The 26,077-nt window shown below is 42.6% G+C and overlaps 1 protein-coding gene across 1 annotated transcript; it reads left to right on the top strand.

Annotated features, from left to right (window-relative positions):
• Positions 1-1,275: 1,275 nt before the first annotated feature.
• LOC311324670 (endophilin-B2-like) lies at positions 1,276-25,339 on the top strand. The gene is made up of 12 exons (XM_084457204.1): positions 1,276-1,407; positions 1,957-2,098; positions 3,295-3,423; positions 9,426-9,559; positions 18,070-18,162; positions 20,049-20,111; positions 23,054-23,077; positions 23,263-23,352; positions 23,535-23,635; positions 23,732-23,746; positions 23,837-24,062; positions 25,129-25,339. The coding sequence occupies exons 1-12, from the start codon at positions 1,342-1,344 to the stop codon at positions 25,234-25,236; spliced, it is 1,191 nt and encodes a 396-aa protein (XP_084313330.1). The 5' UTR covers positions 1,276-1,341; the 3' UTR covers positions 25,237-25,339.
• Positions 25,340-26,077: the final 738 nt, after the last annotated feature.

The raw sequence follows: 26,077 nt of genomic DNA on the forward strand, positions 1-26,077 counted from the left end.
GGCAGGGTCACATAGACAATACAACAGAAAAAAACACAGACATAAACTATCTGGGGAATATCAGTTTACAGGTCTTGTCAAAACTGGCGTTAGAAGATATTTTAACATGAACAGCAGGTCACATATCAACACTTCTGCTTTCCTATAATTTGATTGTACAGTATACAACTACCAGTTGTAGCACCAGCATACCTACAACTGTAACCAGAGTTGAATAGGCTCCTCAGTATAAATACTGTTCACCCACGCCATCTACACACAACTACTAGGTGTCTTGAATGCTGAAGCCTAGCAATAAATGTTTCATTCATTTTGTTTGGAGTATTATTGGAAGGGACTTTAGATTGACCCCTTTACATTAGTTCGTTTGTACATTTGTTTCTCCGTCACACATGTACCAGAGCCCACCACCTGGGGTCGCCCTACATTGTCACTCTAAATCCTGTTTCACACGTCTTATCTATCTAATCTAACTAAAGGCAGGAATCACTGTAAAGCTCATCCAAACAACTTCACACTTGTAACATTATGATATGCTACAGCATAACATTGTAGGCTACTACACAGACTACCGCCTGTACAATACTAGGCCATACATATTCAAGCACATCAGCATCAGTGCTAGGCTCTATACTACAGGTAGCCTATATGACAATGTGTCAAAATGAGGCAAAACTTTATTTTTTTCAGCTTCACTTAACACATGCATGTCCTTGGGTCTTGGGCAATACACTTGCTGCATATCAACTTCCATGCAGTAGCAGGTTGTGGAGATATTCGGGATACAGATCCGCAGACATCACTCAGGGGGCCTTTTCACACAGAGTTTAGAGCCCCAGGAGATAGCCTACATATTATGCATATAAACTGGCATATAAACTGAATAACTCTTAAAACCTTTCATATATACTGTAGCCTAATAATATTCATGAAGAAAATATCACCTTCCACTCCTTCATTGCCACAAAGGAAAATGCATCATGGGTGTGGGACAAAATGTTGAAGTTACTGTGCAGTGTGTACCTGTTTGTGGGCTATAAGCCCATGGAATTCAGACTGTTCAAATCAGTTGTATATATTCTAGCTACAATGGCATATATCACTGCACATGAAAAGTACATTTCTTAATAACTGTTTAGTCAGTGCTAGATGGGGGTGATTATTATGGTCCAAGGAGGTAAACTGAGACAGCATAATCGTCTGGAAGTCACTGTCAGAAACAATGACAACGCTGTTATTTGGCCACGCCACACGTCAGTGCAGGCGCAGACCTCCCTCTTACAGCTGTTTTTACTACAGATGCCGACGACAAGGAGTGTATTTGACTAGCTAGACTCTGACATGATGGATTTTAACGTGAAGAAACTAGCCTCAGATGCAGGTGTTTTTTTTACACGGGCTGTGCAGGTAGGTTTTACAGTGTTTGGCAGCGCCGACCACAAGTCCAAAATGAGTTAGCTCTATCTTAGCTAACGAATAATGGTGCTGCTATTGTGGCTAGCTAGCTAGTAGATGTAGCTACCTGGCTAGATATCCTGTCTTGTTTGCTAAAGTCTAGCTAACACTTAGCTAAATGCCAGCTAAGTTTGATTTAAGTTCGATCCAAGCCATTAGTATAGCTAGCTGGCTGCAGCTAGAAAGGTAACCTACTGCTTGTCACAAAACAGGACAAGTGAGCCAGCACTAGCTTGCTAGCTAGCTAGCTACTGTAGCTGAAACAGTACACCACTAGACAGTCACGATGGTAACGATCAGCAGGTCTAGGGTTTACATTGGTGAATTGTTGTAAACGAGTGTTTGATCTTGATCTTAATCGACTTAGACATATCTTAACTAGCTAGTATCAGAAAGCTGTGCTCATCAATGACATCGCACAAGTTCTATCAATTGATAAGCTTAATGACAGTAGGCCTTGATAAAGAACTAAAGGCTAATCCACCGTTTAATTCACCACAGTTCACAGAGGAGAAGCTGGGACAGGCAGAGAAGACGGAGTTGGATGCCCACTTTGAGAACCTGCTCAGCCGAGCTGACTGCACCAAAAACTGGACAGAGAAAATATTCAGACAGACAGAGGTTCTTCTGCAGCCCAACCCAAGTATGGCTCAATGTGATGTGCCAATAGAACTGAGCAGGCTGAGGCTCTTCCCCCTAAACAGCGTCCTACCTATAATCCTACTCAGCCACACACGCACACGCACACACACACAGAAATTCATTAGTCTTGGTATTGATTGTCACATTGAGAAAGCAAGATGCAATATCTAATAGGCCCCTGCACTATGTTGTTAGATTGTACTTGGCTATATAGACCAGAATACATGATGTGGACCCTGGCTTTGTGGTGTTGGAGAGCGGAGAGCTCTAACTTGTGACTTTCTGATTCTCCATGCTACAGTTGATCACACTGGTGAGTATGGCTCCTCCCGTAGCACTCTGCTGGAGACTCTCTCCATCTCTGTGGACTGGTAGTGTAGACAAGTGTAGTTGCCTAGACTAGATGCTCCAGGGAGTATTGGGATTTTTGTGTGTCTTCTATCACTTGGTGTGAGTGTGAGTGTGAGAGAGAGTGAGAGAGAGAGAGAATAAACTCCTCTGCTGCAGGCAGGTGTACTGTAAACCCATGGTTAGAATCAGATACTGCTGTGTCTGACACTCCTGTTCTGTCGTATGTAGTAATTTAATCCTCAGAAACACACTGGGGGGATAATAACTATTCACAGCCCAGCGTCTATAATTAACACTAGGCTGGCTTACTCATCTGTGGGTGGGCTATCTTTGAGTCTCATGTCATCCCTGTCATTCAGCAGAACACCACTTACACGCTCTGTTGCTCTCACTAGGCATTTCCAGTTTTTTTTTTAAATTCAACCACTGTTTTCCTAAACCAGTTGATGTTCAACTGTATGATTGTTGATTGGCTTTGACTTGTGGTTTGTAATGGTTTGTTCTGAATTGCAATTCATTTAATCATCTCTATATTTCCATACCAGTAGAGTTCCGTCCTTGTAGACTTCTTTAGGAGAGGGGTTAGTCTCAAAATCATCTTGGTGTAATCATTACCTGTCTAGCAGTGTTGGCCACATCATCATGTGATGGCATGGTTAAATAGAGGGGATTGGGACATGCATAGTTGTGATGCATGATCATCCCTCAACTTACAGCCTTTTTACACAATATAACAATGTGTCCCAATGAGATAATGACTGTGTGCGTCAGAGTTGAAAGGTCAACCGTAGTAGTAGGTGTCTTGTGTACCAGTCTTTATCAGGCTGTTCCTCTCTCTCTCTATAGGTGCCAGGATTGAGGAGTACCTCTATGAGAAACTGGACAGAAAGGTACCCTCCAGATCGACCAATGGAGAACTGCTTGGCCATTACATGCTGGACGCAGCCAAAGACTTTGGTCCTGGAACTCCATATGGTGAGCGTTGAACTCTCAAGCTATATTTATATTATAGATTTTTTCTTTTTAGTGTCGCCCCAAATCTTGTTTGTTGTAGAGGTTTGACCATAGGTTTAGAATACAGTAGCTAAGCTTGTCCCTTGGTCCGCAGTCACATTCAATAATACAGTAGCTTAGCCTGTCCCTTGGTCCGCAGTCACATTCAATAACTGGAAATGTCTTTCACCTGATGGGCTCAGTGAAAGGGCAGCAGACATATGATTTATTTTCTGTGCACTTAACCCCCCTCCCAAGCAGTATATGAGAACTGCAGCTGCAGACGTATCTGTTCAATGCTTATTGTTTTAATTTGTTAACATTTAATGTTAAACATTGAACATTTAAACGTTTCGGAACCTATAGGCAATTTTTCGTCCTGAGCTTTTATTCAACTGCTGTTCTTGCTCTAGGTGAGTAGTGTGATTTGTGATGAGAACTGCTGTGAGCTTTATTGAATTGGTTCTCCCTCCCTGAGGACCTCCACCACCAGGCTACTCATTTCTGTCAGGCCAATAAATCAACTCTTGCTTCCAGGGCAGGGCCTGCTTGTCTCTGTAGTGAAAGTGCTTGAGTTTTGGGTAGTAAGTGATCCATTTTTCCTGTTCAACTTGATTTTGGGCTCCGCTCGTATTTGTATTTGATTAGACACACGAGTCAGTCTCTAAACGCTGTGCTATGCTGGTAGTGTCATTTTCCGGCGCTGTTCTAGCGACGGTTTTCAATGGAGATGTCTCCAGACTTTCGGAGGCGGAGATCTCCAAAGTCTGGCATCGCGAGACTAGTATTTACTTAGATTTATTATTAATCTATCAAAAAAAGTTCACAGTAAACACTCTCCCACCAATGATGCATGTTCCTTTGTGGTAATGAAGGAGAGGAAATTTAATATTTTCTCCATGAATGTTGAATATGAACATGTTTTAAATGTTTTTTATTTATTTGTATCGTATCCCAGAACTCTAAACTCTGTGTGAAAAAGTAGAAGGGCCCCTGAGCACTTTCTTTCAATTCTGGAAATCCAGAACACTGCAAAAATGACTCAATAGACTTGTCAATTGTTGTCGTAATTTTGTCATTTTGCGAGTTCTAAAAACGATTGCACAATTAGGCTAGGTTTATTTCTACAGATGATCGCCACTTGTGTTTGCCTATAGACCTCAATATGCCACTGAATACAGAGGCAACGGCACTCATTTAGAAAACAAACGTAAGACAGACGACTGGGCATACGGTCATTTCTAGGGCTGCCCCCTGAAAGTCGACGAGTCGAATCAACAGTCGGAGACCCTTAAGTCGACTGAGATTCTTGAAGTAGAGAGAAGTAGAGGCTAAGATCACTCACCTGCCTTGTGATTTATATAGGAATTTATTTCCCAAATGGAATATCACAACACAAAACTGCTTTCCTAGATCACTCTTCTACGATATCTGCTGGAATTTTATTTTTTCCCATAGACAAGCTCTTACGTCCGTGAAAATGCTTTAGTGACAGCCAAAACATTTCCTTGTTGACTGCTGCCCAATGCAGAGCCTATTTGCGTACGCTTTGAAATGCGCATCTGAGGAGACTATTGTCAAATCGCCCAACCATAGGCTATGGGAAACACTGCATAAAAACACGGAGGCATCCGAAGTAGGTGGACAATGTGGGCTAGATGATTCATGTTTAACAACAAAAATAGCCGTCTTTTATTGTGCTGCCTGCAAGGTTGAATTTACAGTTTGACAGCTGTCCCTAGTCATCTAGCATATACTGTACTGTATGCAGCCACATGTTCATCACTTAGTGATGAGTAGTTTGGTATTAAGCGTCATAAGCCCTGTTATAAGGTTATTTACGATCATATACAATGGTCCATAGAAAAAAAAGAGAAGAATTGTGCACTCTTGAGATATTAGTGCTCATTGCTCATGTCACTGCTAAGTACACAAGGAATCTCTATGGGCATATATATGGATCTCTATGGGCATATATATCTATCTCTATGGGCATATATGTGGATCTCTATGGGCAGTTCATTATCACAAAGGAACATGCATCATGGGTCAGGGACAACATGTGAACATTTTATTATGCATGTTTTAAGTTATTTGGGTTTAGTCCATCATGCAATGTGAATACCCAGTTCTGATCACCAGATGGTGCTGTTCACCTTTAGGTGAGAATAGCATTATGTCCATTCCAAATTCAGGATTGTGGTTGAGATTGCTGCTTTTAGGTTGAGATTAGGATTGGTTGAGTTTGCGGGTAAGGAACTAGAAAGTACTGATTAAGAGGTTAAATGGCCTCAGTTGAGGTTTGGTACTACCCAGGTAGGGGGACCGGTTCAAGCTTCTAAAACATTTCTATTGGCTTAGAATACATTGAGTTTGTGGCTCAGTCCCTTCAAAAAAGTGTAGACCAGTTAGACCATTCCTGGTGCACAAGCAAATTGACAATGACATTTTAATGGTTCTAGTTCTGGTCTCCAATAATCTTCAAAGGTAAATGTCCAAAAGGCACACCGCATTGTGTTTGCAATTGTCGAAAAGAGGACACATGGTTGGTACCCCCATCCCAGCATCCTCTGAACCATCAACGCAACTGCAACTAGTCAGCAATGTCATTTACATCACTGCAATGGAGGATGCAATAAAGAGGCAGAGAAAGTGAAATTATAATTTCTTTTAATTTTAGATTAAATGTTGCATTGAGGGTTAATAACGAGGGACAATAAATGTTCTAAGATGAACTCTTACAGCTCTACATGTCTAAATCATTATCATTTGAAACTAAGGCTCTAGCAGGAACAGCACCATCTGGTGGTCAGATCAACCCTGCCGAGGGCAGCACAGCTGCAGCAACCTTGTTTTTCATGTCTTATTAAATCTTTTGCACCAGAGCTATGAGTTTGCAGCGACCTTCATTAGTTTCATGTTTGTTTTTTCGCTGGCCGGCACTTCATCACTACAGTTGTGCATTTCACTCACTTTGCACACTCTGCAGAAGCTGATATTTCACACTGTATGATGGCACAAAACACAAACAACTTCGATGACTAATTCATTTGTACAGGGCAAAGTAGCAATCACCATATTCACTACCAGATGGTACGAAGAAATAATACTCCAAAGCACAGCTCTGTGTTACTTGTCAGACTGACTTGTCAGACACTGTAGAAACAAAACAAACAAACATCTTTATTCGTTACACAGTGAGTATGCACACATCACACGGTGTAGGCGGCAATGCTGAGACACACACACACACAAGAGTGGCTGGAGCATCCACTGATGAAATTGTCTTCCTGCTCTTAACCCATCCCGTCGTCCTTCCCCCAAGGGCAGCTGGTAGCAGACAGTAGGCCGCGTGCATGAGATGCTCCCGGGGCCAAACAAGTGCTCCTGTCTGTCTTCGCCTTCGACAGACAGGCGATCTGTTCTTCTGCATGTTTTTTACATTGGGCTCTTTATGGGGGAAACCCTTGCGAACACGGGGAGAACATGCAAACTCCACACAGAAAAGCCTAGAGACCTTCTTGCTGTGAGGCAACAGTATTAGGTACTGCGCACCATGCCACATATGAGCGATTTTGGGGTTCAATGTTCTCCTCGGATCGGCTGGGATAGAACCGGGGACCTTGCGATCCCCAGCCAGCTGCTCAGAGCTATGTGCTGCCCCTGACTAACATGATATAGAAGTGATGTGATATAGTGCTTGTTGGGGTGGGATTAATGTGGGGTATAGGAGGTCTGTGGGTCGATTTTGACTATGTATTTGGATTCCTCATGTCTCAGTACCAGGAAGCAGTTCTGTAAATATGATGTTGAGTACTTTATTTACAGAATCTTATGTGAACCATACCTACATACAATGCAATGTGGGTGTGATCAGTTCAAATCAAACTTTATTTGTATAGTGCTTTTCATACATAGAGGCAACACAATGCGCTTTACAGAGAGAAAATGGGGGGGGCATATTCCAGAGGGAAGCAAAGAAAAACAGTTTCACCCGGGGCCAGAAAAGTGAGCTGTAAAAGTTAGCTTGATTCTCACAGATCTAATTATATTTCTGCAAAATACTGCTACGGGCATGCTTCATGTTATGTTTCTAACTATAGGTAATATTTCAGAACTATCTGAGATTATGTAATACAGAGCATCATACACATGTGCCTGGTAGAAAGAAAAATGTAAGCTGTTTGTAATTTTCCTCAGTCACCTGCATCCTTCTTTACTGTCTGGGAAATACCAAACAGTTGTTCCGTTCCTGTGCGTTGCCAAGTAGTCCTAAGAGGTGCAGAGTTTCTGCTGCAAGGTCTTTGTAAGAATGCTGTCATTCTAGAGAGCTGCTCTCTTTCCCTTCCTTTGGATGTAGATAGGTTTCATGGAAGGCCATTCACATTAGGCCGTTCATTGTTTCATTGTGTCATTGTAGGCCATCCATGTCATGCAGTGGGTGTTGCACATATCAGGTCTAAATCTTCCACAGAAGCAGTCTCTGTACCCATACAGTATACTTGACAGTGATGGATGGATTAAGTTGTGTCCAACTGGCCAGACCATGCCTTATTCAACACAGTTATGCTGTATGGCACAAAGCTGTTCTTGAAGCGCACAGAGCGGCACCTCAGAGTCCGATACCTGCGGCCTGAAGGCAGAGTGTTCTAGTGGGTATGGAGGGGGTGGTCGGGGGGGGAGTGATGCTTGTGCACTGCCCTGTGTAGATAGTAGATACATGGTATCTTGTCCTGGTGTTATATATATATATATATATATATATATATAGCAATAGCCTGAACATCAGACATCATGAATAGTTACCATTGTGGAATCCTTGATCTACTTATTCTGCCTCATATGTAGATAAGATTATAGGAGGTACGGCTCTGACATTCCTGTATGGTCTTAATGAACAGTATTTATGTGAAATAAATATATTTGTGTAAGTTCAGCAAAGTACTGTATAATCTGGTAATGTATATACACAACTGTTTAGTGATAGAACTCAGTGGAATCATAAATTACAAAGAATATGTATATACATCGCACTTTACAAAGCTGTTGAAACCAGAAAACTACCTAAGAGAAAGGGCAGGGTTGACGTTGCTGCAAGTAGGCATGACAATGTGCTTCATGAACGTGCTTGCGTGTGGGTGAATCCATCATGTAGAGAAATAGGCTGCTATAGCCTAAATAGGGTAATATGCTACTACAGCCTTAAAGTCGCACTGAAATGGACGTTTGAGATCATCTAACTTCCGTAGTTTGACGTATTTCCGACGCAAACAAGCTATGAGGGTGGGACATATGTTTAGAGGAATTTGATTGGAACATTGACAAGTGGACGGGTTTTAAGAACTTTAGACAGATTCGATAGAAGAATAGCGTTGATTGACGGGTGGATGTCGTGAGATTACTGGCCTAAAATCTAAGTTACCTGTTGTCGTCATTGCACGTGACCTACCGTCAAGTAAGAAATTATATACTTTGATATAAGATTACAACAAAGATAGAATTTTGATTTTTTTGGGGCATACATTGTTGAATAGGTGAACACTATGACCAATTATGTGAAACAAAATGGGACAGAATGCTTTTTTCATTTCAGTGCAACTTTAATAGGGTAATATGCTACTACAGCCTTAATAGGGTAATAGGCTACTGCAGCCTTAATAGTGTAATAGGCTACTGCAGCCTTAATAGGGAGAGGTGGTCATGTGGGAGTGCAAATCAGAGCACCTGGGTATGATGCGATGGGGAAGCGATACTGACGAGTGATGCCCTGACACCTGTTATCAGCATGTGCAGTTCTTGACTGTGTAAGTGTACAATTCAAACCTAAATGTCACGATTTGATACATATTGTAGCTTAAAGCTAATTCACATTTGTAGTCAAAGCAGAAAAACAGCACAATAACAAACTGTAACATAGCTGTTGGTTTTGAATAATGCTAATGTTTCCTAATGTGTTTCTTAACTGTGTGTCTGTGCTGCTGCAGGGAGCACGTTGATCAAGGTTGGTGAGTGTGAGCGGCGCCTGGGAGGGGCAGAGAGAGAGCTCCTCCAAGCCTCCGCCATCGGCTTCCTCACACCACTCCGGAACTTCCTGGAAGGAGACTGGAGGACCATCTCGGTGAGTCTGGCTCTCAAAGACTATAGATCAGGGCTCGTAGTTATCAAGCGTCAAAGAATTACTCCTGGGAATTGCACTAAAAGTAGGATTATGACCATATTTCCTCACCCACTCAAGAGAAGGACCTAAAAAGTAGTTCAATCAATCAATCAATCAAAGCTTTATTTGTATAGCGCATTTCATACCCAGAGGCAACACAATGCGCTTTACAGAGAACAAGGGAGGTGGGCATACGACCCACTCTCTACATATTCCAGAGGGAAGCAAAAAAACAGTAATCACCCGGGGGCCAGATAAGTGAGCTGTAAAAATTCTTCCCTGACCCCTCTCAACAAGGCGATCGAGCAAGCTCCAGGAGTATGTTTGTATACCGGCTAAGAACATTTATAAAGCAATACATTGCATTAAATTACATTTCAGAGTGAGAGAGGCTAAAAGCATCATAGGAGAGAGAATATTCTACGGACATGCTACATCATCCACAGCAGACACAGGGGTATCTATCGGACTTCGGGAGGTCTGCTGGTGACAGTGGGGCATCCACTGGACCTGGTTAGAAGATAGGAGGGAGAGAGAGAGGCACTAGGGAGAGGGAAGGCAGAGGGAAGGCAGAGCAGGGTTAGTAGCACATAGAGCCATACAGACCACACAGATATTGAAACAGGCAACCTGGGGCAAGCTCCTGGAATATATTTGTCTAATGGCTAAGAACATTTAAAGAACAATAAATAACATTAAATAAAATTTTCGGAGAAAGAAAGGCTAAGAGCATCAGGTCCAGGCCTAAGCCGGATGTGGACTGATGTGTGTCTGTGTGTACGTGTGTGTGTGTGTGTGTGTACTAAATACTACGATATCCACAGCTCCGCAGCTGACACTGGACCTGGTTAGAGGATAGGAGGGAGAGAGAGAGACACTAGGGGAGACAGAAAACGGTTAGTAGCACACTGAGTCATTGAAGCAACACAACAGTCAGAACAAGCCTGTTTCAGGATAACCAGCTTCTGTACACTACTTGATATACATACATTGCATAGCAGGATAAATACCAATGTATACAGAGGATTCACAGGTAGGTTTGAGGCTGCCTTTCTGTGTCTCAAGGTCCTAGCTAGTGATTGTAGGCTAGGCTAGTTATCAAGCATCACTCCTACTCTCAGCGATGAGTAGGAGTTAGTCTTATGATCTCAGCATGTTTTGACATGTGATTGTGATGACGTTTTGTAGTTTTTCGAGTAGAAAAAGGGCACACTGAGTAGATTCTACATTTCTATAACAAGATTGAACCAATTAGTGTTTTTCGATATGTCGAAAATAGATATGTCTTGTTTTTATTGTTATATTTATAATGTAATCATTATAAAATATTTAATACTGTTGTGGATCAATTTTATTTCCGCTATATACAGTGGTCTCAAATTACTGGCACCGCTGACAGAAAATGCACAAACAACATTTTAAAAAATTCAAAACAATATAATTATAGAGAAACTCCAAATACCAGCATGTAATAAATACTGTACTTTATTAATGTTCTAATCAAACCAACCAAAACCATTTCCTCCAAATCAAGGTTGCACAGTTAATGGCACCCTTTAAGATTATTGTGAATAACATCTACCAAAATTAAACCAGGTATTAAATTAAATTTATTTAAGTTCAAGAAAGAGTAGTCATGACTGAGGTAATGACTAATGGGGATCCTAAATAATCAATAAACAATCAAAGTCTTAAGGAACTATATTGCGCCATTACATCACTTACTGCCCCATTATGGTATAAAGTGAGGTAACACGCATACAGTATCCCTTTGTCATCCAACACCATGAAGAAAACAAAAGAACCGGCAGGTCAAAAGAAACAGATGGTCATAGACCTTCATGAACCTGGTTATATGATCTACAAGAAGAACCACAGTTAGGGCAAAGGACACCCGCACACCCAAAAATGTTTGGAGCTAACAAGCCGTCCAAGAAAACATCATGAGCCTGAGGTCTAGCGAAGAAACTAGTCCCTTTATTCAGGACATCAGAGCAAAAACGGTAATGCCATTGTACAGTGCAAAAGTGAAAAAAGTGCTAAGGTGAAAAAATAAAATGGAAAGACAGGAGAGCAAACGTTTCAGTCACTTGACTATCATCTGTGCTATTGCTTGCAGTGAAGGTTTTTCAACAATATATAGAGGACAAAGACATCTCATACAAGGCTCAGCTCAGCTCATCAGCTAATGATTATAAGGCAGCAGAGTGAGAATGTCCCTGGAATACAATTAACAAGGTGGGTCAGCCTGAGCAGCACTGGAACAGAGTCAATAGCCTATCAATTAGTGAGAGCTTGTTGAGGGGATACAACAACTCAGAAGGGCTACCATGGATAGACCAATATTGTAAAAAACTGAACATGGGTTCAGAAAATACACAAAGCAGGTATATAGAGAAAAACACAACTTGAATAGTGAGCAAATTGGGCTGAAAAATTAATAGAATACATGAAACGTAAACACTAGAGGGGGGGTGGGTTGGTTGGTACATGCAGATGCAGGTAGCCAAGGCTAAAGGAAACATGTCAGATTAAGAGTTTCATTAAGGCCAACGGGATGCTCTGTTTTCAACATAAAAATCAATCTGCTTTCGCATTGAAGTAGTTTGTATTCTAGATCAGTGTATCTGCGATTGGGGTTGATTTTGTCAATGCCACAGAATCTGAGTGTAGAGACTGGATGTTTAACTTCCTGGAAATGTCTAGTCACAGGGGAAATAACATTGGTGGAGTGACGTGATGAATTGTTTTATCTTGAATTCTTTCCTTGTTCTGCATGTACCAGCCTGTCATGGATGTTTAGGCTGAATGAATGAATGGAGAAGGGGCTAGACTCCATGTTGAGTTTAATAGTATCAGCCAGGGAGTCCATGTAGTCACCAAAAGCAGTTAATTCAGATTCGGTACCCTTAAAGATAATGAAGATGTCATCAATATAGATTATATTGATTACATTGACTATATAAGATATATGATATTAGAGTATCAACTAGGAGTTGTGTGGGAGGTGTTAAATTTGTCTAGGAAAAATAGTGCATGAGCCAGGCCACTGATCGCTATCAAAAGGGTGGGCAATTTTTTTTTCTATTTTCTTCATCCTATATATGTCCACATTATTCATTGATATGATAGCCTTTGCAGAGAAAAAGCTTAACAATATTTATCATGCATTCACTATTTTGACCATTAAAATGCCATACGTGAATAGTGGCCATTTTCAAATTTTCATACCTTGTGTGCCAGTACTGATGATTAAGATCACCTTTGCAGTTGCAGAAATGCCCTGTTTTTCCTGTATAGAGGAATTTTTGGCGCCCCAAAAGAGATTTTAGCCAGAGCCAAAGGAAAATAACCAGTGCCAAAATGCTAAAAATTGAGAATAAAAATAGCAATGAATTCAAATCCTCTCCAAAAGTGTTTGATAGCTTGTTTCAAGTGCAGCCCATCCCCCTTTCTTGCATTGTCCATGGTTTGGACCACTAGTAATTAAGATCATTAATAGACTGGTTATCAGTATCTTAAACTTTTTGGCTTCATATCCATTTTTGTGTCATGTCAGGAGCTTTCCCGCGATATTGAAAAGTGAGCTCAGTCAGAACGACAGTGAAGAATATGGGCCTATATATGCTGGTAGGCTACTTGGCATGGGAGGTTTCCATCCAAAATTCCATGTGCATCACCCTGAGCCAGGAAAAACCCTGAGAGACCATCCCTGGGCCGTCTGCTACCATCATTGATGGGATGAATGTGGCTCAGAAGATGAAGGGTAATAACCAGACCTCTCAACTTGCAGACTCAGTCCTGATTCAGATCCTACATGAAGGAGCCAGAAGCCAGAGAATCGATGTGGTCTTCGATGTATATATCGGGAGGACTCAATCAATGATGCAGAGAGAGCGAACAGGGGGTGCACCACAGGAATACAGTTCCGAAACATTGCACCAGATCACTGGATCTAGCAATGGATAAAGTTTCTCAGCAGCTCGGCCAACAAGGTCAACCTCATAAGGTTCCTGGTGGCTGAGTAGAAGACACCCAAGCTGAGGGACAAGCTGAAAGACAAGCAGCTCTACATCACCAGCAATGAAAGCTGCTTGCACATCAGCAAGGATCAGTGGGCAGGGGTTGCCCCTCATGCCGCAGAGGAAGGCTACAGCGCTGTTGTAGTAGCAGCTGATGACACTGATGTGCTGGTGCTCTGCCTGGCAATCTCTGCTGATACCTCCTGTCCCATATTCCAGAAATGCGGAACAAAGAACCGGGTTAGGTATCTTGACATCAAAGCTACGCCAGGGGCCAGGAAATGGTGTCTGTAATGCTCTGATTGGCATGCACGCATACACCAGATGTGACACCAGCTCAGTGGCCTTGTGGTTAGAGTGTCCGCCCTGAGACTGGGAGGTCGTGAGTTCGATCCCCGGCCGAGTCATACCAAAGACTATTAAAAATACCCATTGCCTCCCTTCTTGGCATTCAGCATCAAGGGCTGGAATTGGGGGGCTAAATCACCAAATGATTCCCGAGCGCGGCACCGCTGCTGCTCACCGCTCCCCCAGGGGATGAGTCAAATGCGGAGAACTAATTTCACCACCCTCAGGTCGGGTGTGTGACAATCATTGGGACTTTAACTTTAACACTGTGAGTGCCTTCACAGGCCGTGGGAAGCTCGATGTGCCAGATGTGAGACTGTGAGTCAGGGCCGGGAAGTGTAGCCCCAGTCAGGCCACTCTTTAAGCCGGATCTGCCCCCCCCCCCCCCCCCCCCCCCCCTTTGCGGGTTGCCGATGCGTTGAGGGAACACTCATAAATTGTTGGGGAGTTGTTGCTGATGGGGGGGGGGGGGGGGGGGGGGGCTCAGAGCCTAAAAGCTTAGAATGAGATCAGAGCATTTCCAAGATGAGTCAGAAGGGAGCCATGTTGATGAGGCTGATGGCCATGGGGAAAAAGCTGTTCCTGTATCGAACAGATTTGGTCTTTGATGACCGCAGCCTCCTGCCAGAGGGGAGCGGTGTGAAGAGGCCATAGCCTGGGTGGGAGGGGTCTTCCTGGCCCGCTTCAGCGCCCTGGAGTCGTGCAGGGCTGCCGCAGAAAGGACATCCTCTGCTGTGCCTTCTTAATCAGGGTGCTGATGTTCAATTCTCACTTGAGGTCCCGGGAAGTGACAGTACCCAGGAAGCGGAAGGAGTCCACAGTGGTAACCGGGGAGTCATGCAGGGTGTTGGGAGTGATGAATTCTTCCTGAAGTCGACCACCATTTCCACTGTCTTTAGAGCTCCAGGTTGTTCCGGCCGCACCAGGAAATCAGCTGTTCAATCTCCCACCTGTAGGCGGACTTGTCTCCTATGGAGATGAGTCCTATGAGGGTGGTGTCGTCCGCAAACTTCAAGAGCTTCACAGACTGATGGCTGGAGGTACAGCTGTTTGTGTACAGTGAGAATAGTAGGGGGGAAAGAACACAGCCCTGTGGGGAGCCGGTACTGGTGGACTTGGGGTCGGAGATGTTCTTCCCAAGCTTCATGCACTGTGTCCTGTTGGACAGGAAGTCTGTGATCCACCTGCAGGTGGAGTCAGGCACTTGTAGCAGGGAGAGCCCGTGCTCCAGTGTGGCCGGGACGATGGTGTTGAAGGCCGATCTGAAGTCCACAAACAGAATCCTGGCATAAGTGCCTGCGGTGTCCAGGTGCTGTAGGACGTAGTGAAGAGCCTGCGTCGTCCACGGACCTGTTGGCTCTGTACGCAAACTGCAGAGGGTCCAGGAGTGGGTCTGTGACGGACGTGAGATGGGCCAGGATGAGGCGCTCAAAGACCTAGGGACCCCTCACACTTTACATACTGTATTGATAGTGTGCTTCCCATTCATTGTGACATAAGGAGCAAGATTTTTAGTTAATTTTGTATAACATATTTTGTTCTTGTTCTGTTATTGTTATTGCTCAAAAGGTAAAATACTTTAAAGACTTATTTCATGAGTATGTTGTGATTTTCATCACACTCAGAAACATACATATATTCCTGAGGTGAATCAATTATTATTATTACAGTAGGGATATTGATGCTGTACAATGACAAAAAAAATTACATTGGATTGATTTAGGCACCCTGAGTAGTCAACAAGCCGCATAATACCGAACAGGCACCATACACAGTCATCAGGTGTCTGCTCTATTCCACATATTCAACGCATAACTACCACTACCACTAACTACCACATATTCAACGCATAACTACCACTAAGCTACCAGTCTGCAATGGTTATCATGCCAAACTGTGAACTAGAGAAGACTAGACAAGTAAAAAAAAAACTAGAAATTACCCACACGTTCGATTGCCGTAGGTCAATTTTGGGGTCTTGGCTCATGGACTAAAACTGGAGAGCCTCTAGGCTACTGGAGTGGAGGATGTTAGTGACATCAAGTGTTACCAAGTGGATTTGACCATCATGAGAAATTTGGACATGTTGCTCGAGAAAGTTGCTGGTGTCTTTCAGGTAGGAGGGCAACTAGAGGGCGTATGTGGGCATCAACAAATTAGAGAGGGGCTCAGTTAGAGACCCTATGCCAGAAACAATGGACCTGCCTGGATCATTGGTAAGGGATTTGTGCACTTGGGACAACATATACATTACTTGTTTGGTTGGATAATCATTGGTAAGATATTATTTTTCAGATTGGGTCAAAAGGGGGTTAGGGTTAGGTATGAAGAGTGGGCATTAGTCCAAAAAATTATATTTCTTTCTTGAAGCGGTGTGTAGGATCATATTGAAGCTTTTTATAGAACCAAGTGTCAGAGCTGTCTCTTAATCTCAGCTGTGTAATCTGTCCTTTTTATGAGAGCTGTAACTGGTATCTTTTGATTAAATGTTTCCCTCGCCTCCCTAAATGTATGTGCCTTCAACTCTTCTTGACCCCCCCCCCCTCCCTGTGACCAAATGGACAGGTCACATTGAAGTTTTACTTTTATTTTAAGTTATGGAACCATTTATCTTTATATGAGAGACTACAACAAGCACACAAATAAGGCATGATGTAGCCTTCATGCAAATATCACAGTCTGTGCATTTTAAACATTGTTGCCAGTCTTGTAGAATCTTTTCAGCAACTCCCTGTGGTCAGTATCATCTTGGCGTATTGTGCTCTGCCATTCTCTCCTGAGACTCTCCCTTCCCTTGGTCATGTCTCTCAGTTGTCACTACGCTATCCTGCTGCTGACGCCTGAAAGCCAAATAGTGCCATTTACAGTAGGTTTTATTACTGCAATTCACCTTGTCACTTGTCATACACTGATAAAGTTGTATCATCAGGGATACAGACAGTGTGTTGATTTACCTTATGTAGGTCAATGAAACTCAACCCACCTCTGCTTCTGGCCACGTGTTCAGAGCAATCCCTTGTACGATTACAGCGTCACTGAATTTAACAAGTACACAGTAAACATGCTGCCTCCCCCCCTTCACCAATGATGGATCATTCCTCAAAGTAGTGGAAGCTAGTGTCAAAATTTAGGAGTAATTTACATGTTTATTCTACTGTTAAAGTAATATTCCGCTATGTATATGTATGAAGCTTGCTGTGCAAACTTCAACCGGAGCGCACAAGAAAAAAATCCCACAATGCTCTGTAAATGTGACGCAGTGACATATATATATATATATATAAAACAATGTGAGAGACCACTATATTTTTTAAATTTCTGCTCATGGTGCATTATCGTTGCTGTTTATAGGTAGCTAGGTGGTTCGACACAGCTGGTGTTAGCTGATTGACTAATCATTACTAGCTTTGTGACGACGTGACATCCAATTCTCATCCCTTAACAACCAAGCACAACTCTGTCTATGTCAATAAATATTGTTTCTTAAAGAAGAAGTAAAGGGAAAATGCATGTTTAACCCCGTTTTAAGGTTACTTATGATCATATACAATGGTTCAGATCAAAAGAGAGTTTAACATGTTTTTTGAATAATTTTTCACGGTGCCCATCCACATCCATTGTATGACCAAAATGGTGGTAGAGCATGGTGAGACTTTCTCAAAAGTGCTAGTTTTGTCAACGTTTTGATCTGAACCATTGTATAGGATCAGAAGTAACCTTAAAACAGGGCTAAACATGCATTTTCCCTTTACTACTTTAAAATGTAATCAACTTGCTAGCTACACACAATAGCTACAGTAGTCAATTACAGATCAGGGCTACATGCATGATGACACGTTTGTAACCTCTGATTGTTTGAGATTACTTTTGCCATAAGTAAGCATGAGAGGGCAGTTAGGACCGATTTCCTCAGACACTTGATGACAGCTACGGGCCCAGGATCCAATGATAACTGAATCAGTCATATGTTTCCTTACCGAGGAGTTAATACCTACTGTAGTATGGCCTATGACTTACTGTGCCCTAAAGCCCTAAAGGCAGAATATGGAGCATACTGTAACTTAGTGTTGTGTGAGTCCGTTACTTCTATGTGTATCTCAGAAAGAGAGGCGTCTCCTGGAGAACCGTCGTCTGGACCTGGATGTGTGTAAAGCCCGGCTGAAGAAGGCCAAAGCGGCGGAGGCCAAGGCTACGGTAAGTCCCTCCCCCCTCCCTTGTTTCCTCACCTTCCTTTCCCATGGGACCCCTGGCCATGTGCTACTGATGACTAACTTATGTTTCTCTCTGTGTCACATCTCTCTGACGTTCACAGTGTGAGGGGGAAGTGAGTACTAGTGTGTAACATCATTCATATTTTGTTCTTTCTCCTGTTCTTCCCATTTTCTCATTGGCACAATGAACTCCTGGTGTACTGTGAGGCACTTACAGCTATACTTATAGATGGGGCTGTGACGATTATAGAATGTTTGGTTGCAAATAATTACTCTGTAAATACCTGTGATGACCGTAATAACGAATACACACCATTTTTCTTGTCTGAGATTCAGAACAAACTTGCAGGGGTTAGCGCGTGCCAAAACCTGCTGAGCAACATTTTAGATACCAAGTTTGAAAAAGACAAGTGTTAATGGTGTGACTCAAGCAGTGGGTACAAGAAGAACACCAGACTTCTGCTAATTTCTACCTTTTTCAAGTTGTGCACTGTCAAAAACGGAAGTAGAAAAAATGTGCTATTGTCGAAATCTCTTTTTCCTGGAAACGGTAAATCCACGGGCAGATGAAAACAACTGTTATAATCCAATGCAGAAATTATAATTTATTGATGCTTGCTTATATGCAGGTCCCTTCCAAATTTAAGATTAGAAGTTGGGCTACAATATGTCCATTCCGAGAACATGAATCCATTTTTGAATACATTTTCTCTCTCCTTTCCCAATCCCTTACCCCACTCTGCTTTCAATGTAGTGGTTACCTTAACTTCACACTGAGCGCAATTTGAAGGATAGAGAGAGGAAGGGGATGATATAACAGTTTGATAGACAAAATTAAAACAGGCATTATTCTTAATAATAAGGGACATTCCTGAAACTGATTAAACTAGAGGCCAAATTAGTTAAAAATAAAGCAGGAAAAATGTATTCTGAAATGTATTGCGGTTGTGACGGTTGTTAACTTGCAAAAATGTCATTGCCCCAGTTATGGTTATCGTGCCAGCCCTACTTATAAGTAAATAGAATGAGCCTGTGACATGGTACACTGGGGCCACACAGAGAGTGGAACACAAATATGCTCCCTGGGACAGTTGGTTCCACTTAGAAAGTTTACAACACCCATTGCAATACAGCGGCCCTCCTGAGTTGATTCCTGGTACCATGTGAGACTAGAGTCGCTTTTCCATTGACCAGCACCGTACGGTACAGGACAGCAAGCATTTCTATCTGACCGGCACCGCACTGGTCCATAACGCCTCTCCATTACACAACAGACCTGGGAAGATAATCAGGAAGGTAGGAGGAGTAAAGTGTCATATGGTGGTGACGTATAGTCACTTAACCTATAGACACGAGACACAACACAGCACAATGGAGCAAGTTGCGGGTCAGATACAAATGCTTGCCATCCTGTACCGTACTGTTCTTGTCAATGGAAAAGCGGTAATAGATGGCTAGGTTTGCATTGAGAGGCAGGATTGAGAGCATGCCTGTCCCCATTGTACCATGATCCTGGATGTCTCTCTCTACCTACATCAGAACACCATGTCTGTATCTAAGTGAGACTATGTGAAATGTTTCACTTAATCTCTGTTTTCCTTGTAACGTCAATAGCCTTAGTCTATTTTGTTACTCATAGCATGTACACCTACATACAGATACACAGATATTGCTATTGGACACTCACTCAACTCAGACCCATGGAGCCTTATGTGACCATAGTGAAATGAGTGATTCAAGGTGAATAATGGTTTCCTGGCATGCTTACTATCACTTGCTGGTTTAGTCATTCTGTTGCGTCATCGTGACAGAGTTCTTGTTCTGCTGGGTGAGTGTGCACATGTGTAAACCATTCTGCAATATCTACAGGCGGTGCCTGACTTTCAGGAGACCAGACCACGGAATTATATCCTTTCCGCCAGTGCCTCTGCGGTAAGAAGTGTCTACCGCATGTCCCCCCTCACACCCATGCACACGCACACACAAGCTGGTGCTATATGGTTCTTCCCTGCGTAAAGAAGCGGAGGGCGGTCTCCTTGGCAGCCCCCTCCCTCCATCTCTGTCCCACAGCTGTGAGGCATGAGCCATAGCCTGTCTTATACAGTATAAACTAGTATACAAGTACATTTCCTTTAGAAAATGTGAGGTGGGCCAGCTGCCCCAGCCGGACGTACTGTATCTTCTACTGCTAATACTAGCCTACTATAACTACAGTAGGACCCCACTCATCCGAACTTCAGAGATCCGAACCTCCCGGTCTACCGGACAGGCTTAAAAAACTTTTTTTTTTTGCCTGCTATCTGGTTACTGGTGGGATTTTCATTACAGTACTGTACCCTACTGTGAATAAAAACAGAACTGTATGTAGACCTACATGTTGCCTGTAGGCTGTAGCCTACTGTCACGTTTCATTTCTTTGTTACTCTAATGTCGAGCGCAAAACGCAAACGAGTCTGCTGCGCGAGAGCTGCATTCTTTGGTAGCCAGAAAGCGCGTCAGCAACCTGAAGCAGAGCATCGAGTTATTTTTCGTTCCCAGTTAATGGACTTCAGGAACACAGACGTGTTGTGAGCATGTAGATTAGCCTACTAGACCTACTGTATTTGTTAAATAATAGCCTACAGCCTAGGCCACGTTAGCCTACATCGGTTCTTTTAGAGACTTTCTTTTATGCTACAATAGCCTAAGACACGACAACTTGTCTGTCATTTCATTTATTTATTTATTGATTATCATTTGCTCTAATTGTTCTAATGTTGGGTTGTTTTTAGGCTATACCATGTTCTGCAAATACAGTAGCCTATCGATGCAGCGTACGCCTCATTTGAGAATAAAGTACTGTATTTTATCAAAGCACGCACTCAAGTGGAAATTCGGTTATTTTATTATAGGCTACTGTAGGTCTATTATAGGCTAGGCTATATGAGTTTAGTTGGCTATTTGATTACAATTTTGATGCATTTTCACAAGTAATTAAGGGTATTTATTGGTCTATTATGAGTCTATATGAAACAAGTATACCACTTATTGAATTTGGTGCATTTTAACATAAGTTTCCGGACATCCGGACATTTCAGAGATACGAACGACCTTCGGTCCCGTTGGGTTCGGATAAGTGGGGTCCTACTGTACTACTATAAATATACTATAAATACTACTGATACTACTACTGTAATACAACTACTAATACTACTATGACTACTAACTACTATAAATATAAAAACTACTATAGACTACTATTAATACTAGAGTTTGTACTACTAGTACCAGTGGAAGAAAACAGGAATATAAAACTTTGAATTCAAGTAGGCTGATGAAGGTGCTGATAAGCCCAAGTTAACTTAAGGAACTACGAGGCCTCTTATAGGATATGGAATAGATTTTCAATAACAACCCAACAACATGTTTATAGCAGTCACAGCTAGATTAGAAGGACAAGAATATGTAGCTGATTTGTTAATGTCACTCCAAAAAGATTTTTTGCTTTTACTACTGTAACTACTAATACAACTACTGATACAGTAGTACTATAATAACTATATAATAACTACTATAAATGAAAAAAAAGAACAGTAGGCTACACTTTTACTAATGTTACTTGGGACTTTAACAGGCTGCTGCTTGCACAACATGCATGATTTGGATTTCAATTGCAAAACAGCACGAGAATGCTGTTTTGCAAGACAAGGTACTGTAAGATACACTTTTGTGATTAATTATGAGTTGTTGATACGTCCAAGTCATGAAATGATGGGAGGATTAAGTTAACGGATCCTCCGCTGTGAGCATGGTGGCGGCGTCGCGCACGCACGCTAGCAAGCTAGCCCACCTAATAATAATAATAATAATAATAATAATAATAATAGTTAAGAAATAGTAGGAATATCATACGTTGAACTAGATTTTGCAAGCTAACCCACCTAATTAAGCTTACAGGACTCTCTAAAGGCAACAGTACTGCAGATCTATCTATAACCACATGGTCCAGATGAGCTGGCAGACCAGGCCTCTGACCAGGCCTCTGATACCTCCTGCTCCAGTCTGGGATCAGTGCTGCAGGGGAGCACCATTTGGCTTCACAGTTCAGAATCTTGTTCAAACCCATTTGTTTGTGCATCACTCGTGACTTTTGTTTTACGTACATTGCAGCAGTCCGGATTTCCCCTGTTGAGTCATTCATTTGAATTGTGTCAACTTGAGGAGATACCTTCCTGTTGTGGTTTTATAAGCGGTGAAAAACTGGGTTGAATCCAAGAAGCGTGAGTGTGAGTCTCATGGACTGCCAAGCTTGTCTCGTACCACAGATTGCTTATCTCATACCAGTTTACTATTTACATGTATACACTTCTTCTACATTATAAATGGTGGATCGATGGAAAACATCAAACAAGCACAGATATGCTGAAGCCCACGGCACGGTGGTGTGGCCATTCAGCCTTATGGCACTTAAGGCAGTGTTTTGGGGGTACAAATGTCATGTGTGCACAGGTTGTGCAGAATACTTTATCCTATTTTACATACCAAAGTCATGGTAATAGTTGAACATCATGTTGTAATTTCCTATAGCAGTAATGTAATATTTTCATTGTGCCTAGTAGCAACATTGCTCGTGCCTGCCTAACAGCACAGATTTGTGTGCTTAACAACGGCAATTTGCGTAGGCGCCGTCGCAGCTTCTCGCATGTTTTGTCCAGGAGTATCTTGAATTTGGCATTGTCTGTCCACCGCTTGCCTGCAGCCAGTGCCGTGGGAAAAATAGATTTGGAGTAAAAGTGACCCTTTAAATGTCAATATGAATCAAGTCTGAGAATGTGTGTGTCCCCTCTGTGGTCTGATCACAGTTTGCCTTCTCTCTTCTTCTCTTGTTGCCTCAGCTCTGGAGTGAGGAGGTGGACAAGGTGAGTATGACACCCTTTTCACATCCTGCTCAGCCATTCGTTTGTCTACGCACCCTGATCTTCCCAGGCGTTTCCTACTCACTTCTGATTAGCTAGGTGAACGTACAGTACAGTGCTGTATTCTTGCATTTATATTGTACTCACTGAGGAGCTCGGTGTCGGCCGGTGTGTCTTCTGTGATGTAGGCGGAGCACGAGCTTCGTGTGGCTCAGACGGAGTTTGACAGACAGGCGGAGGTGACGCGCCTCCTGCTGGAGGGCATCAGCAGCACTCATGTGAGTACCGTGGTCTGCTCTGGTATGAAGGAGGGCGCAGACGTAGTTTACAGTATGCTTGTAATTTTGGTCATGTCCTATAGAGCTATTACAGTGAGGTTCCACCTGATGATGCTGTGTATGTGTTTGTGTGTGTGTGTGTGTGTCTGTGTCTGTGTGTGTGTGTGTGTGTGTACATGTAGGTGAACCACCTGCGTTGCCTGCATGAGTTTGTGGAGGCCCAGGCAGCCTACTACAAGCAGTGCCACCTGCACATGCAGGACCTCCAGAAGGAGCTTAGCAGGTGAGGACCACTTTCTTACGCTGCCACATTTTTTTCACTCAAAAGTGCACAAACCTCTTTATAAACGTCCATCTCCCTTGTTCCCTATGCTTTCAGCTCCAGTGGAGATGTGTAAGTATGAGCTGAGGATGATGTTCAGTGAACTTGTGGCCGAGTCCTCGGGGTTCTACATGTGCTCACTGTCCCCTGCTGTCTGTCCAGGTTTCCCAATGCGTTTGCTGTGAACCCCGCCCACCCCATGTCCCCAGCTGGCTCCCCGTCCGCGGACGCTGCTGCCACCCTGGACGTTGGCACAGGCGGCTCTGTGGAAGCTGACACTCTGAAGATAGAGGAGGTCCAGGCGCCTGCCACAGGCACGCGCAAGGCCAAGGTGCTATACGACTACGATGCAGCAGACACCAGTGAGCTCTCCCTGCTGGCTGATGAGGTGGGCACACACACACACACTAAATGGCGCTAACCAATGAGCAGGTTAGCGCCTTGCATGGCAGCTACCGCTATTGGTGTGTGAATGTGTGTGTGAATGGGTGAATGAGAGGCCATTGTAAAGCGCTTTGAGTGCCGCTAAGGTGGAAAAGCGCTGTATAAGTGCAGTCCATTTACCATTTACCATACATTTGTCAGACATTGAGACCTCATATGTCCTACTTTGGCAGAGTAAACCATTGATTCTTTCATGTTAAGGTTAGTCTTTTTACATTGCCTTATCAGCAATAGAACCACCACGGGATACATAACTATATTTTAATAAAATATTGAAGTCCTGCAGTCATTTTCTTTTCCTAAAATTGTGCACTCCCTATTGTTAAATATAGTATAGATAAATCTAGTTTAAAAACACTGGCATTTATACCTATAACCACTACCGGGTACAATCTGACCGCATTAATTTCATATTATACAACAGTTATTATAAATAATATTGTTTATGCCATTGCCAAGCAGCTATCATAACCTCTGAATGTTATGATTAAGCAATAACACACGAGAGACACACGTCAGCACAGTGACGCCAACAACCATAATAAAGCAGCACCTTATTATATCGTGGTTATTGGCATGGCTCTGAATGCGTCTTGGCCAATCACAATATATAATGTACCGCGCATTGTGATTGGCCAAGACGCATTCAGAGCCATGCCAATAACCACAATATAATGGGCAAAACACCAGTTAAGGTATCGCTCCGTGTCTGCTGCGTTAAGTTGGCATAACAACGGTAAACAATTGAGAACTATTTAACAACAGTGCAGTGCTGTTGTATAAAAGCAATAACACATGAAAGGTGCTGCTTTATTATGGTTGTTGGCGTCACTGTGCTGCCGTGTGTCTCTCGTGTGTTATTGCTTAATCATAACATTCAGAAGTTATGATAGCTGCTTGGCAATGGCATAAACAATAATGCAGCGGTATTCCAGTGTGTTTTGTTCAGCTATGAACGTCTATGTGAATAGTTATATAAGAATGTTCTATTCTCTTTTGTCTTCTCCCAGCTCATCACTGTTTACACGGTTCCTGGCATGGACTCTGATTGGCTCATCGGAGAGAGAGGGAACCAGAAAGGCAAAGTGCCTGTCACATACCTGGAACTGCTCAGCTAAAGACACGCACACACATACACACACACACACACACACACACACAGAAACACATAGAGTATATACATATTTGTCTTCAATCATGCCTGATACTTACGACCAAGCACATCCAAATGCGGGTTGTGCTCATAAAGACAGCATGAACACGTGAATATGAAGGCAAATGCACACAATTGATTATGGAGTGGGAGTTGACAGCAGTAAATCCTGCAATGGAAGTTGTTTACATAATGAAATTCCTTGCAATATTGTTTTATTCTCTTTTAAACAGTAGAATGAACTGAGTGTACCTATACGAAGGATAAAGATCTGTCATTATGACATTTAAGAGTGTGATGGTGAAGCTCAAGTCAAGCTGGAAATGTACTTTATTTTCTCACCCAGATTTACCATTCCATATATTAAGACACAACTGTGCAACGAACGGGAATATGTCCTGTATTTTAGTGGCTTGATTAAAATCTCAACACTCCTGCTGCATAAATGTTAACCACTCCCACTTGTGTATGAACTGCCTTAAAATGATGGGAAATGAATGCTATGACCATTTACTAAAACCTAGAGAACGTTATATACACGACACAATGTCCACTCTCTAGCCTGTTGGTGAAACACATTTGAACCAAGAGAAGCTTGAATACCACACTCTGGCATGCATGACGGTGACTTATTATTTATATTCTATAATATGTATGTGGGACCATTTGTGTGACCTTTTAATTTGGCATTTTGCAGTTGTATTGTTCTTTGTGTCTGTCCTCTTGTGTGTATGTTTTAATGATCTGATACTGTATGTCATGAGGTCTCAGTGATTTCAGACCATGCCCAGGCTGCTGTTCCTGCT

This window comes from Borostomias antarcticus, assembly GCF_949987555.1.
Source record: "Borostomias antarcticus genome assembly, chromosome: 23".
NCBI lineage: Eukaryota > Metazoa > Chordata > Actinopteri > Stomiiformes > Stomiidae > Borostomias > Borostomias antarcticus.

Excerpts from the sequence above, each read along its gene's own strand:
- LOC311324670 (XM_084457204.1), top strand. The coding sequence starts at position 1,342 with ATGATGGATTTTAACGTGAAGAAACTAGCCTCAGATGCAGGTGTTTTT. Across the intron at positions 2,099-3,294 it reads TCTTCTGCAGCCCAACCCAA|GTGCCAGGATTGAGGAGTAC; the intron begins GTATGGCTCAAT and ends CTCTCTCTATAG. Across the intron at positions 3,424-9,425 it reads TGGTCCTGGAACTCCATATG|GGAGCACGTTGATCAAGGTT; the intron begins GTGAGCGTTGAA and ends GTGCTGCTGCAG.